Source organism: Odontesthes bonariensis, chromosome 13 (genome assembly GCF_027942865.1).
Source record: "Odontesthes bonariensis isolate fOdoBon6 chromosome 13, fOdoBon6.hap1, whole genome shotgun sequence".
NCBI lineage: Eukaryota > Metazoa > Chordata > Actinopteri > Atheriniformes > Atherinopsidae > Odontesthes > Odontesthes bonariensis.
Window position 1 is genome coordinate 10,926,782 of NC_134518.1, and position 15,311 is coordinate 10,942,092.

The following is a 15,311-nucleotide window of genomic DNA, read 5'->3' on the forward strand; positions in this document are numbered from 1 at the left end:
CATGAAGACTGCTGTAAAACCTGGGTGGTTTGTTTGGAGATGTGCTGGGATTAATTAGGATTTTAATTGCAGTCTGTAACCTCGTTTGTGTTTTTTGTCTGGGTCTAACCACCAGGGAGCATTCTCCGCCAAACAATGCTGGAAGTGATGCAGCAAGTGCCTGATCAGTTTTGTTTGATAAGTTGAGCCAAAATTTCATATTCACACAGCAGCCTGGGTTGTGCCTCTTGGACTGTTTTTAGTTTTTAATGTCAGCTGTAGTTTGATTAAGGAGCTACCTTTTAATGAAGAGTTTAACTATCAGCCTGTTTATTTAAGAACAAGAGGGGGAAAAAAAATCCATTCAGGCCAGTCATCAGTGTCACGCGGCCCTCGTGTTCAGTCTTGTAACAACTCCCGATGACGTGAACTTTCCAATCACAGGCTCCTCAACACTGAAGGGAGCAGTCTTAGTCATATATCAGCCGTCTCCAGAAGCTATAATTACACACTGCTGGGATACATAAAATGAAAGAGCGGATGGATTGTACTTTCGTGTTAGCAGAAGTAGAAATAGCTGCATCTAGTGGAGAAAATCCATTTCCAAGCTCCAAGGGAGGCCAGGACACACAGCTGTGTAAGTGGGTGCATGTTCAGCACGTGGGGTGGGGGGGGTTGGTTCAGTTTCCTACCGTTAGAGAACAGAACAAAGTCTGCACAATAACAGGAAAGCGGATAATTCAAAGCCAGAAAAATGGATTTGGAAATCATGGGAACCTGTGAAAGTCATTGATCAGAATGCAGCAGCAAAAACCTGCTTTTTTTGGTCTCTCGTCCGCTTTATTATCATGAAAAGTTTTACAAGGTCAAAGCCAGTATTACCACAGTGTTTTTGTGTTAAACAAGTTCAAACAAAAATACTAATTATCCAACCAGCACCACCGAACAATCACAGAAGAGTGTTTCCTGGACTACATCAAAGATGGGTTTGCATGCAAACGGTCCAATTGCAGCCTGATTGGTGCATGTCTGCTGGAATATATATCAGAGACGCGTTTTCTCTAATCAGATATTAATCACACAACTCTCAAGCCTAAGAACTGGCAATTGCTGTGCATGCAGACACACTCGCATGTGTATTAGTAACCGTTTCATAAGATATGTATCGAGATTCACACAAAGACGACAACAGCCGGTCTAACATTAATAAACTGGTGACAGGATTTAATTTTCCAGATGAAAACGCAGTTTAATTTTCTCCTTAAGTTCTCTAGGATAAAAAAAAAAAAAGCCAAAAGAGGGAGATTTACATGTATTGAAGACTCAAATACATTCTCTTAGCTGGCCTCGTGTTGGTGGTTACTTTTCAAAACATTGTTAGCAGTATAAATAACACTTTACAGTAAGATCAAACTCCATGAATTGAGTGCCGTCAGTGTCAGTGAAGCTTGGAAGGGAGTGGAAGTGGGCCGAGTCCCGTGGAGCAGTCTAGCTAAGCTCCCGAGGCTCAGTTGCTGGAACTGATGGCTCAGCATCATCTGCTGCAGGCTTGTCACAGGGACCTCCATATTTGCTCTTTAAAGAACGTCCCAAAAACTGCCAGTACTCTTTACGAATGGTGTCCTTCTCCTGTGCCAGAAGCTCACAAATCTTAAAAGGAGCAGGAAAATAAAACACGAGGGATCAGAGAGGCTCACTGGTGGCACATAATTCTATGAGAAACCTGGATATAAAATTCGTATTTACACGGGCACTTACATGTAACGCCTTTTTTAAAGTTTCCTCTCGTTTCTCCGCAGTTTTCTTTTTGACACTGTTGTCTAAGGCATCTTCGTAGCAGTCAAACAGGAACGCTAGAAGGTAGGTTGAGCAATGCGTCTCCTTCAGCTCCAGGACCCTCTCAAGCAGGCCGGGCTGAGATGACAGACCTCTGTCTTGCAGCATCCTTTAAGAAACAGAAAGGAAAAAAAATTAACCTTTTCCATATATAATAACTGAAGCTCCTTTCGGTAAAACCACTTTGGCTTGTGATACACACTGAATATCTGATTGGGGATGTCGCCCTGAAACAACATCCATCAGACTGTTTTTATTCCTTTGATCACTTATTTTATGTTCTACATCTTACCCTTTCATATAATTCCATGCACTTTCATTATGAGGAGCCTTCCTGATCTGGCTCAGACAATACCTAACACAAAGAGAGGAAAGTCAGAAAAATGAATGCAACAAAACTTCACACTCCAGCACCAACTCAAGGCAGGAACAATGATTCTCTTTTAGCCAATACTGCTTCCTCAACAAACCTTCTCATAGAAGGTACTTGAAAATGACTCCCGCATTTAATTTAGCTTTAAAAGCACAAAACATCGTCCACCTTTTGAAGAAAACCACTTACTGAATCTCTCTCTCCACTACAGCCGGATCAGAGAAGCCTGTAGTGTGCGAAATGACAAAATGCCTCTGGTTCCACGCGGAGTTATTCCTCACATCTTCTTCCAGAAGAGTCTCCACAAATTCAAGCTCATTGTCCCACAGTTTGTACTCCTGGTGAATGAGGAAGACAACACCAAAAAAAGGATAAGATCAAGTGAAAGATTCAGTCCGGCAGAGAAAACCCGATGTTCTCCTTCAGTTTTGAGGCCAACCTCTCAGCCACACCCACCTGGATGACCCACTGTCTGTGCTGCCAGGCGTGGTAGTTCTTCGCATCTTGGCTGAGAATGTCTGCAATGAACTCCAGTTCCTCGGACGGGTCTTTCAACCACTCCACCACCATACGTCTGTGATGCCTGGAACAGCATTGTGGAAACCATTCCATCGGGTTTTCATTGACACGCAAACTGTCGGTATTCTGCTTCTACGACAGTTCTGATATATCAGTATAATCAGAGAATTTCAATTTAACCTTTTATTTTCTTTTTTAAACCCGCTACAATGTATGTTACAGAATAATCTACATGTTTTTCTACTGTTTGTTCCCTTTCACAAAGCTCATTTCATCCAAAATGATGAAAGCACATACAGTAATCTAAGGGAAATGCAGCATATACCTACATTCGGGAAACCAGAACCATAAAATGTCTTGCATGAAAAAGATTGCTATAAAAAACAAATTAAGCATCTGACCCGTTTGGACCACTCCTCAAAAATTCAGAATCGAGACTTATTAAAGGGATAGTTCGCCTTTTTTGACATGAAGCTGTATGACATCCCATATAGCAATATCATTTATGAACATTGACTTACCCCCCGCTGCGTCCTGTGAGCCGAATCCCAGCTGAGTTTTGCGTTCCACGAAGGTAGTCCGGCTAGTTGGCTAGGGTCAAAAAAATAAAGCGTTTTGCTTCTCAAAAAAATATCCGTTCAAAAGAGTAATACATTTGCATCACAAAATGTTGTCCAGGAAAAAGTCAGACCTCGCTTCGCTTGGCGCTATTTTTGCCTCCCTTGATATCAATGCGTCCAATGTAAAACAGTGCAGACCGAAGAGCAAACCGAGCACTCCCTAGCCACCTAGCGATAGCCGCACCTGTTACGGTGTTTACTGCTCGGAAGCAGGGGACTGCTGGGTCTGCTCTTCGGTCTGCACAGTTTTACATTGGACGCATTGATATCAAGGGAGGCAAAAATAGCGCCAAGCGAAGCGAGGTCTGACTTTTTCCTAGACAACATTTTGTGATGCAAATGTATTACTCTTTTGAACGGATATTTTTTTGAGAAGCAAAACGCTTTATTTTTTTGACCCCAGCCAACTAGCCGGACTACCTTCGTGGAACGCAAAACTCAGCTGGGATTCGGCTCACAGGACGCAGCGGGGGGTAAGTCAATGTTCATAAATGATATTGCTATATGGGATGTCATACAGTTTCATGTCAAAAGAGGCGAACTATCCCTTTAAGAACTTGATAAAACACAACAGACGCCAGAACCCCAGCTTCATGCTCCTTTTCTCCTCCAACTCCACCTCCGTTAAGACATGATGTGGAAGGACTATGGCAGCACTCACCAGACTTGGTAGTTTTTAGGCTGCTCCTCGATAATGTTAGTAATGTATCTCATCTCCTCCCTCAGGTCCTTTGATAGTGCTTGCAGGAGTACTCGCCTGTAGTGCCTGAACAGTTCCAAATCCAGGGTTAGACTGTATTTAAACACCTTTTAATTCAGAATATATGCAAGGAGAAAATGCAAGGATTGCATCACAAACTGTCACGTTCAGGACTGACGAAAAAATGACATCTCGTCAGACACCCTGATATCAAAGTATCATAGTTCAACAGAGCCAGGGCCTAACGACAGGAGCGGCGACTCCTCAGAACTATTGGTGGGCCTTTTTAGTAAGTCCTTCTTTTAAATGTAATCATGTGTTTTTGGCAGATCGTCGCCGCTCTTGCTCTCATGCTCACCAGACTGTGTAATTTGCAGCATTGAGATCAATGGCATCGGCCGTCAAAGCGAAAGCCCGATCACTTCTTTCATCTTTCTTTAGGAGTGCACGGAAATAGTCATACACATCCGAAACTGTTGGGAGAAAAAAACATGCTGATCAGTTGTGTAACATTCCTGAAACGCGATTGTTTTGTTTCATTGTGAGTGAGGTGTTGCAGGGTGTGTTTTGTGATCACACGAGCTCATCACGTTTATTCTGTGGTGTCTTGTAATTCATGTGGCCCCCATTTGAGAACATTTGCAACAAGCTTACACTTTTCAGAGTAGGCGATCTTCACTACGGGATTTGGTCCTTCATCCTGTGGAACAGGCTCCAGGTCAGCCCACTCCTTTCTGTCTCTGAAGCACAAAAACACGTTGGAAGGTAGCTACCGTGGCAGTGCAACTTTAATAGCTTTGATTAAAATGTTCTCTTTTTTTTTTTTTTTAAGTTATGCACTTTCAAATAAAAAAAGCCTAAAACAACCTTTAACGTTGCTGCTCTCGTTAACTTTTCATACTTCCATTATCATAATTAATATTCACTTGTCTTGGGTAGAGAGAAACACAACAACCCATCCAGGTAGCACATCGGAACTTCAGTGAGTTGCTGTTACATGTTGTCTTATGACAAAGATTACTCAAGCTGACTTTAAGCTAGAAGAAAAATCTAAAGATATCGTCACAACAAACTTTACGACAAAAAAGTACTTTCCATTACGGCAGCAACGGAAGCTAAGTTAGCCACCCAAACAAATCCGTTAAATGACAGTCAGATAACTACCTGTAAAACATATATCGGGTCGGATCAACACCATAAACATCCCCGAATTGGTCATCAGCCTCTACATTAAACTCGTCGTCTTCTTTAACCTCCACAGCTTCATTTGAAGTTTCCTCGACAACTGACATTGCTAATTTACTAGCTTAACTGCAGATGCACCGCTGTTCCGGGAGGAAAGAGGAAAACGTCACTTCCTGTGCGGCGGAAAGCAGCTTTTCGACGCCGCAGATAATACTTCTTTTTATTTATTTTTTTAATTAAGCAGTGTGTAGAGTCACCACACAAAATTAGAGGCACATCTTTAAAAAAAAAAAAAAAAGTTTTTGAATATCTGTTAAAACAAAAAAAACGACTTACCGTACATCAATGTGTCCAAATTTGCCCAGAACTGTTGACGCTCGTGTATTATTCGATATATGAGTTTTTCATCATCACATGGCTTCACAGAACACTGCGAGATTCATTTTGGTTGTAGGCTTTGGCCTCCAGAAATTATTTGTATGCAATCTCTGGTCATCACAGGAGAGTTTAGAACTTCTTTTATAGCTGTCAAACAGCAATGAAAAACACTTTTGGATAATTTCTCCAGTTTTCTTGGGACCTGTTTGTGTGGGACCACTAAGGCCTGGTGGCTTCTGTAGATATTTATCGCCAGTCCTTCTCTTATGCATGAATGTGACTTGTTGCATTTAAGGAAACACTGCCACAATTAAAGTCTCACTTTATACATACAAGTCATAAGCAATTGGATTTTACATTTACCGGTAAGCTGTTGTGGCGCACTTGTTTTGCCGGGTAAACCTGGGGCATCAGAATCAGCTTACAGTCACTAAAAACCACAAACGGTGACAAACTCACATCTACTTCTTGAAAGCAAGGTCAAGCTGAACTTTATTTTCATCAACAACTCTGGACATTATAAAAATAAATAGATGATTCACAGTCAGTGGATTGTTATACAAACTGTTATCAAAATTATGTATCAGCCCGAACAAAGAATTAAACACATGCATAATCACCATTCCATGAATGTGTACATGTTCTGAATACTTGTTGCTATTGTTTTGCAAATAACAAAATCTGTTTGGCCCCCACCCCCCGCCCCCGCCCCCCCCCACAACAGAACCAGTTGATAGAATATAAAAAAAAAAAAAAAAAAAAATCACCATTCAAATTACACAGCTATGCAGGTTGAATACGCTTCTTTCTGACCGCTTTTCAACAATGGCTTGACTCAACATCTGCTCAGCGGCTGTCTTCCTGATCCAGTCCGTGCTTTTCAATGTAACGCCTGGAAGAGAAAACTAGATTAAACACTGTCAGTTGCACTTAATCGAACCTCCTGCCTAGTTCTGGACTCATATTGAATGCATACATGTGGTTGTGGGCCAAAATTCAACTGAATGTGATGCGTTTCGGTCAACGACTGCTTCTAAAATATTACTGACACGTCACAAAACAGAGTTGATGTTTCTTTAGCATTTGGACAAAGTTGTTGAGTAAAACATCTTGTGATCTTCAGTTACATTTCTGCTGGAGTTCAACTCTACGTGGAATGAATGCTGAGCAACAGATACAACCCTGCAAATGTATTCAAGTAAATCTCAAGACAAATGAATATTGCATTACTGTTCACCCCCACAACAATGGCAAGATGCTGTGCATAATGAGGCGTCTCTGGCTCTTCTCTAAGGTGTCTTATTAATATGAGATAAACGGAGATGAGACATTATGAATCGTTCCAAATGGATTTGATTGAAACAGTTAGGGAGAAAAATTAATTAAGTACCAAAAAGTGCCGGTTTCCCTGCAATCTCAGATGTAACGTCAGAACAAATCCAGCTTCTCTTGTGAATCTTTTCTCTCTTAAATCTCTTACCTTCGCGCAAAATTATAAAGCGCTTCCTTTCGTTCCTGGAGAGACAAATGTCTGCAAGCTGGTGATTTCCCAAAGCTTTTGGCAGCAGGCTGGGGACGAAAAGAAAATCCAATAATTCCTCCAGGAAAAACAACATCCAGACAGAATTTAACATAGAAAACAGGAGCCAAAAACATTGATGACGCCTGATACTAAAAGTTCCCTCAGAGGTCATGCAGAGGTCATGCCTGAGTGGCTCAAAGGGGTTTCAGTGACGCCGGATGTTCCAACATTCAGTAGCTCAACTATATTTCAATATTCTTTCATTGCAGTTTATAATCCTCCAGCAAACCCTGAACTCAAAACACTTCTAAACGCATAAAATGAATCCAAAGTGAATAAAGATCAGACGTAGCAGCATTCAGAATCATCAAACCTTTATGGTTGGAACAGAGCCGGAAGAAAAGGAGCTGATCTTTGAGGCCCCAAACGTCGACATCCCAGTTGCGTCCACCGTGGTTTCCTCCCTGTTCTCCAGCAGATTTGTTATGGTGGTGTCCACACAGTTGGTTTTAGCTGCGCACAATCAAGTGACAACTTTGACTTTATGGCAAAACAAAACCAGATAAGAGCTTTTAAAGTATGTGATGCAGCTGGGGGGACGATGATTGGACAGCGTAGATGCAGCACGCACATGATCATTCAAAACGCCATTTCCAGAAGATTTGGAATTTTCTAAAATACAATAAAAACTTTCATTTGTAATTTGATCAATAAGATAAACACGTATTCAGTCTGTTCACTTACCAACTTTATTGTATTTAGAAAAACTAACAAATATAAACAAACCTAAAATATGATGTCAGCAACACACCTAAAAAACACTGGAATAAAGTCTTGTTTCTCTTAGTGTTATATCATCCTTTTCTTTAATTCCACTTTTTAATGTTTTACTTTTCACACGGCCCTCTTTGCAGCTGAAATGCAGACTCATCTGTCAAAAAAAAAAAAAAAAAAAAAAAAAAAGAAAGCTCGTGTCCACCACCTTTTCTTCCTTCAGAGACGAGCTTACGCCCAGAAACTTCAGGAGTTTCTGTGCAGGTGAGTGTTGAATGAAGAATGTTGTTACTGGTATATTCTTTAACCTTTCATGTCTTTACCATCTTTTTTGGAAATGTGGTTTGTTTATGGATTTGGTGGCAAAGGTAGAAGCGTACACCAGCTGTGCCCTTACCCAAGTCCTTTGTGATGACATTCAGCGGGACGTGAGGCAGCACGTCCTTCACCTGCTGGGCCATCTTAGCAATCCGATGGTCATCTGTGCCCAAACTTGGAACCATAAATCCGAGCCCAATAGAGCCAGGTGTGACACCTGTGTACACAAAAAGAAATCGCTGACATACCCAAAACTCCAATACAACAAAGTTCCGTGAGTACGGAGTCCAACTTACTGTATAATCAGCCGATTTACTTACTGGCAGATGTTTGTGGTACAGAATGTCTTTTCCTTTTAATGTGCTCTGCTTTATCAGCTTTAGTGATCTTGGTGGAGACTAAGCCAAGTTCACCAGCTAGTAGCTGGGCAAGAAGACACAAATAAGATCGATTCATTAAAAGGAGAAATGAAAAATTTGTGCAAATATCTAATAATGTGCTTTTAAGGAACTGTGTGCTAAATAGTGATCTAATACAGCTGCTGGTGTCGTGGATTTGCATAAACTCTATATTTTCTTTTTAAAACATGAATCCGCTCATCTGACACCTTCTTACCTCCTGAAGTTTGTTGGCAAACTCCTGCGTGGACTCGCCATCTTGCCTGGACACTGGTGGGAGCCAACTGGGAAGACAATGCAAGAAAAAAAAAAAAAAAAAAAAAAAATTCTTTCTTAAAAAGGCAAAGTTAATATTTAGAAGCTAAGAAAATGACCTGTTGTAGAAATGTAATTTCACCATGCGAACTGAGATGCTCATTGATGGGCATTAGCAGCTACAGTACATAAGTCTGATGGTTTTATTTGTGCCAAATCGCTTTCCTCAAAGTTTTATTGTTATCTCCACAAAACCAATTCGGTTTACAAAAGAAATCCCCAAAAGGCTCAAATATCTTGCTAGTTGAATAAATGTAATAAGTCAAATTTAAAATAACAATGTTTAATAGAAATGACACAAATTATTTAGTACCTTACATGATACACTGTACATGGAACAAAAAATGTCCATAAAAGCTCCATTAGCCAACTGGACTCCGGTGTGCTCTGTGGATGGACAAAAGGTTATCAATTCAAACACGTATTGTTTCGCCACAGAGAAGACACGGACAGTGAAAGTTACAGAGGTGGCCCCAAACCAAACTTTAACCATTTACAAATACCCTCATTTATCATAAAAACCAATCATCATCTGTAGAAACTCACAGGTACACGACTAAATCATTCTTAGTTCTGTGGTTGGTGGATTGGATTAGAGCAGCCTGCCGCTTCTAGGAAATTTCACACATTTCTGACAGCTTTTCACAGCTGGAACGTGGTATCTCACACAGCTGGAACGTGGACATTACACTTTGCTATCAAAGTGTAGTCACGTTTTATTAAAGTTTTTCATGATACAAAATACCGTACATCTCAATGTTCCTTTAAACATAAGACACAGAAATCACAATGGTGTCGGTGCATTATTCCATCACAGTATAAAAAATATCTTTGAAGTTTAAATGATGTTACCAAAGAAACCAGTGGTCTGGTCACTCGTAAGGCCACAGGTTGGATGGATTCAGTCAGGGAGAAAGGCCAGGAACTGTTGAGAAAATATACACATTTAATGTGTGTGGGGGACTGAATGATGTCAGCTAATAACTATTGGCCTAAGTATTTAGGCCATGACACAGTGTCATTTTTACCCCGTACACAATCCCAATGGATGACAAAAGAGGCCATCAAGATGTGACTGAAGTGTACTGTACATAAAATATCATTTATACCACGAGAAACCCATATTTCTCAAGCGCTAAACAGTTTAAAAAACAACTGATGACATTTAACTGTACAGAGCTATAATGCAGATTCTGCTGAGATTCAATCAAATGCTGCACAACTGATAGGACTGCCCTTCATATTATGGCTGAATGATAACTAAAAGCAACCAATGGGCCTCACACAGTTAAAGAGTCATGAGTTCGTCAAGTCAATAAAAGAAATGAATCAGCTCAGCAGATGTTTCCACTTCCTCGCAGCAGATTCTCTGCATCTCTAAAGGGAATTCAGCAGGAAGAATCAACCACCAAAGTGATTAATTTCCACCCCAAAGCTCTGGGAAATACAGAGAAGAACTCCGGCTGGCTTCATTGTATCACTCTTTTTTTTTTCTTTTTTGTACAACCAACACCATCGACATACGTGGTTTCCCTCATTGCCCCCTTATGTTTGGCGACATACTAACATAGTTTTATTTTATTTTTATTTTCTGACCCCTCAGACATCTTTTTCCTAAAGGACATGCTGAAAAACAAAGCAACTTCAGGCTGCTCATTCTCACTGCAGGTACAGAGCAGCTCCATGTACTGCGTAATCTGTAATCTGTAATGATGAGTATCCAGACGCACTCCAAGTAGAGGAGTCGCCAGTTTTACCGAGCAGATAATGCAGCAGACTCGGCCACAGTGATGGGCAAACAAGGAGCATTTATAGTTATTTTCATATGGCTAATGTTTGTTTCTTATATTTACCATCTTGTTTTTCTGTGACTTTCTTAAGCAGCTGTTTGCTCTCCTAGAGACCAGAGACATCTATTCTATATGACTGTAAATAGATTAATAGACATAGCTGAAAATGAAAGAACCAACAGCAGCCTGTAGCGTAAGGTCAGAGTGAAGGACTGAAAAGAAAGTAATTAGGGTTTCATTTCCGCTTTTTCATCGAAGAAAAAAAGTTTCTAAAATTGTCCTCAAAGTCTATAAATCAAGTTGGTGACAGTGTAAGCCCACAAGCTTTTCTGCTGCCCATGATCCTGTACTGATTCGGTGTGTGTGCATTAAGAGGGGAGGGGCAGACGTAATGTGAGTGTTTGAGAGAGAACGGGCCTGAAACGCTTCACATGACACCATTTTGGAAAGACAAAAATTCCAAATATGGCTGTTATTATACCTCCAGTCCCACCCAGCATTTATATTTTGGGTGGGAAACCCTGGAGTATATTGCCAAACATACTTGGGCGGCTATTATGGCGTGCTCAGTTATCAATACGTGGGAAGCACTGACATTTATTTCCTGTCACAAAAACAACAAATGTGCAGTCCTCAGCAAGAGAAAACCACCATGATTTCACAAAAAAGGTGATTATATCCTTCAACAACTTGGTCCACACTAACCTGAACTTGAGCAGCCCTGCGCGGCCATTTGTGGTGTCCTCTTCAGGAAACAGGAGCAAAGGTGCGGTGCCTTCAGTGGAGCAGTACCTCTGGAGAGTCTCTCCTATTGCACCCTGGCCAGATGCAGAATGGATTTCCATGAAGCCTCTTGCCCAACACACAAAGCCTGTGGAGCCCTCCAGCTGGGGCTGGTGAACAGAAAAACACAAAGCAAGCTCACAAAAAAAAAAACTGCACTCTTAGTTTTATACCAAAAAAAAAAAAAAAAAGCCAAAGGCAGCAAATTTTTAGCCCTTTTCACAAGGCACTCGTGCCTTTGATGTGCACTGGTGGCTTCTATGCAAGTATGAAGAAGGAAAGTGGGTTGGGGGGGTGTTGAAGCTGATATGTTGTTTCTACGCCATACTGGTATGTGTGTGTAAGGGTGAGCCAGCATGGCAAAACACACCGACTTACCAACAATGCTGGTGTCACTCAGCTGATTTGGCGGTTCTGGCTTAATGTGTTTATGCACACACTGTTGTTTGCTAAAGCGCCTCCATTTGACTTGTGTGAATAACCACAGTGGCGCCTTAATAGGAATCTCTTTTGCGTGTCAATATATAGCGACCGTTGTGTGAAAAGGGCTATATGTAAGGTCAATTTTTTCAACTTAGGCAGAGTACCATGGTTTCAATGAAACTTCTGCATCTAACTTTTTTTCTTTTAAATCAAACGTGTCACCATGCCAGAATTCTAGCACAGTGCCTGAAAATGGAAAGCCATGTTTAGAGATTGTCTGAAAACATGAGACTTTAAAATGTGTCAGCGCACGCATTTTCTCCGCTGAAAGAATTGACAGTAATTTCCAGCCACTCAAGTTTGAACACAGAACATGATGTACTTTCATCTTACAGTTTCACCAGGGCAGTATTCAGTTGCTCAGATGTGATAAGGGGATATCATAAGAGTGATCTAAAAATGGAACGCAAGTGTTCCAGTTATTAATATAAAAAGAGGTCCAGGAAATCTAAAGTCAGTCATATATAACATCAATTCTGTAATATCATTCAAATCTTTGATTTAAATTGCGTGTAGTTTTCAGAGTATAAAATTTCCATAAGTTAAGTGCTAAATGCACAATCACATCACTGCAGTCATGTAAACCGATGTGTGCCAACAGGTGTTAACTGATACGAGTACACAGAGTACTGCCCAAATGTTTAAAAGCTGATGCATAACAAGGTTCAGCATGCAAACATTACACGTGAAACACAAAAGAGAAGCACTCACAGTATTGCAGGAGGTCAGGAGGTTCATTATATTGTGGTCGAACTCTGTCACGTGATTGCAAATGTACAACTTGGTGTTTTTGTCCCTGGAGCGAGGATTTCTCTGTCTCACATGCATCCCCAGCACTGAACACATAATCCTCACAATGAATCTAAAAGCAAAAAAGAAAAGCAAACGTAAACATTTCATGATTAGATACAAAAAGTCACAGAAATGAGCAACATTTTGAGCATGTCTGATTCAACCCAATGTGCAATAAATCCTTCTCAGTAAATAAATCCATAATGGTTCATTTTAGAAGATCTCACAGAAACATCTCGCTCATTAAAACACTTTGTCCAATTATATGTCAGGGTTCATTAATCATGATGAAAAATTACCTTTATTCAACATGGAATTACTGCGAGTAGTACCTTATATTAACTAGCCATTTGCCTTAATGTAAAGTAATTGAGGGACTAAATTAAAAAAGTTATCTGAAATGTGGCAGCGAGCAATGCAGAAATGATTTCATAACATCAACAGTTTGCATTCTACGTTTGAAAGCCACGAGTATTTGAACCATTGTTCTTTATGCAGCGCATTTAATGAGTCGTAATGACACACTCTTGGCTGCTGCTGCCTTGACTATAAATGTTAGTGGGAGATGGATACTTTGAAAGACACACCTTCGAAGAAAGCTTTCTGGAAGTGCACAGCTGACCAGGAAAACGTGAACACCAATAAAAATCCGTATCAACATCAAACAAATGCCAACTGGAAAATAAATCAGCAACAGCAGGAGAACCACGGCATCTTTGGGAAACCTGTGCAAAGAATGGACCAGAGTGGCAAACAGCATCTTTATTACAATTTATCAAACAGGAAGAAGACTGAACAATGCATATACAAAAGAGCTAGACTGCCTAATTGGTCATGCTAACATATCAGCCGATTTTAGCTTATTAAATAATGAATCAGTATTTAAATATTTCAGCTTGCAAGTATGATGAAATTGCAATACATGTCAAAGCAAATAGTGTATTCCTTTACCAGAAAGACGTTTTACAGTTGTAAATTGTAATCCCCAATATGCCTCATGGTTAAAATCCAGCTATATAAACTAATCTGAAGGATCTGTATGAACAACTGAGTTAAAACAAGTTCCTCCATTTGCATTCTCCCTAGTTTACTCAATAACACACTAAAGGAGGCACACAGTCAGTTCAAGTAGGCTGAAATCTACACATACTTTGACCCATCACCGGTTTGTGAACTCTTGACCAGAAGTTTCAAATTTCTCCACTCACAGCTGAACAAACATAACTACCAGTTTCCGTCAGCTTTCCTTTTCTACAAGTTTCACGACAGATATGGGCTTAAAAATTAGTTGTTATGATGCATTTTGAAAACCCGACAGTGGTTCTGTTCTATTCGGAAATTGACCCAGGATCTCTATTGCTACACCTTTGTTTCCTTTAAAAATGGGCCCTATTCTGATAACATGATGATGATTTATTTTAATAATGTCCGTTTAATCTGTACACTCCATTGCTATCTAAATGTAATAGTTTAACGCATCTAACTGCACAGGCGATAGTACAATGTGACGTGTACAATGACAATAGCGTTGCAGAAGGTTTCATAAGAAATATCAGCAACCAAGCGTTAACGTCGCCAGCACAAGGCTAGTTTGCCGCATTTCTCCCAAAATATTTGGCATCTCGTTTAAAAGCCCCAAACCACACTGGTTAGCTTAAAAACAATAAATGTCAACTTTGACATTCCAAAGTTACTGCTGTTGTTCAACGCTCAGTCCCGGCTATCGTGGCTAATTAGCATTAGCTTAATGCTAACGAGGGAGCTCAGGTTAGCTAGCCGTTAGCTGACTTACCGACGAAAGTCAAACATGTCCTCAATCCCCCGAGTCTCCATGTCTACCAGTTGGACTTTGGTTTTGGCAGAGGCTAATGCTAAGAATACAACCGGACTGCTAAATATAGATTAGTCATAACGTTCAGAGCAGAACTTTGGTCACACAGTGGGTAAACTGGCAACGAAATACCGTTACTGTTTACTCGATAAACTGGTGGGTTTGCAAAAACGTATGAAGCAGTGAGGGCAAGCTTAGGATGTTAGCATATTAGCAGCTATAAACAGATGCTTCTTCCTGTAGTGCAAGCTGGGCTAACGCTAGCAGAAACAACGCTGACAACACTTCCGATCTGAATCTAAAAAATAAAAGGGTTTCTTGAAGAGTAAATCGACCTGTTTTCTTAGCAGACTTTGGCATATGGTGTACACATTGTGTATATGTACACAATAAACATAATCGCAATGTTATTTTTCTGCGTCCATGTAATTTGTAACTGTGAATACAACAGCAGTCAGCTCTGTTAGTTTCAAAATATAGGTCTTCTTCAACAGAAGGCCACCAGAAGACGTAGTTTGTCTCCCTCTAGTGTTTTAATTTAGTACATTTAAATTTACACATTAGGTCAGTGAAAGAAAAAATAATATCATATTGAATTTGAGTAAATCAATACTCATTTGTGAAAAATGTTCAGTGGGATTTTATACACAATTTTTTTTATTTATATTTACCTACAGAAAAATGAATAGCAGCAGCATAATTTGTAGTTCCCGTG

General features: G+C 40.2%; 2 protein-coding genes across 2 annotated transcripts; both read right to left on the bottom strand.

The window, feature by feature from the left end:
• Positions 1-1,325: 1,325 nt before the first annotated feature.
• fnta (farnesyltransferase, CAAX box, subunit alpha) lies at positions 1,326-5,368 on the bottom strand. The gene is made up of 9 exons (XM_075480940.1): positions 5,192-5,368; positions 4,682-4,767; positions 4,386-4,500; positions 3,989-4,093; positions 2,645-2,771; positions 2,378-2,526; positions 2,108-2,170; positions 1,738-1,924; positions 1,326-1,629 (listed from the first exon to the last, which is right to left on the bottom strand). The coding sequence occupies exons 1-9, from the start codon at positions 5,317-5,319 to the stop codon at positions 1,468-1,470; spliced, it is 1,122 nt and encodes a 373-aa protein (XP_075337055.1). The 5' UTR covers positions 5,320-5,368; the 3' UTR covers positions 1,326-1,467.
• Positions 5,369-6,310: 942 nt separating this feature from the next.
• Positions 6,311-14,871, bottom strand: aup1 (AUP1 lipid droplet regulating VLDL assembly factor). Its single transcript, XM_075480909.1, has 12 exons — positions 14,558-14,871; positions 13,353-13,490; positions 12,685-12,835; positions 11,413-11,600; positions 9,770-9,842; positions 9,231-9,304; positions 8,820-8,886; positions 8,525-8,627; positions 8,284-8,421; positions 7,486-7,625; positions 7,071-7,159; positions 6,311-6,482 (listed from the first exon to the last, which is right to left on the bottom strand). The coding sequence occupies exons 1-12, from the start codon at positions 14,596-14,598 to the stop codon at positions 6,437-6,439; spliced, it is 1,248 nt and encodes a 415-aa protein (XP_075337024.1). The 5' UTR covers positions 14,599-14,871; the 3' UTR covers positions 6,311-6,436.
• Between the last annotated feature and the right edge of the window lie 440 nt (positions 14,872-15,311).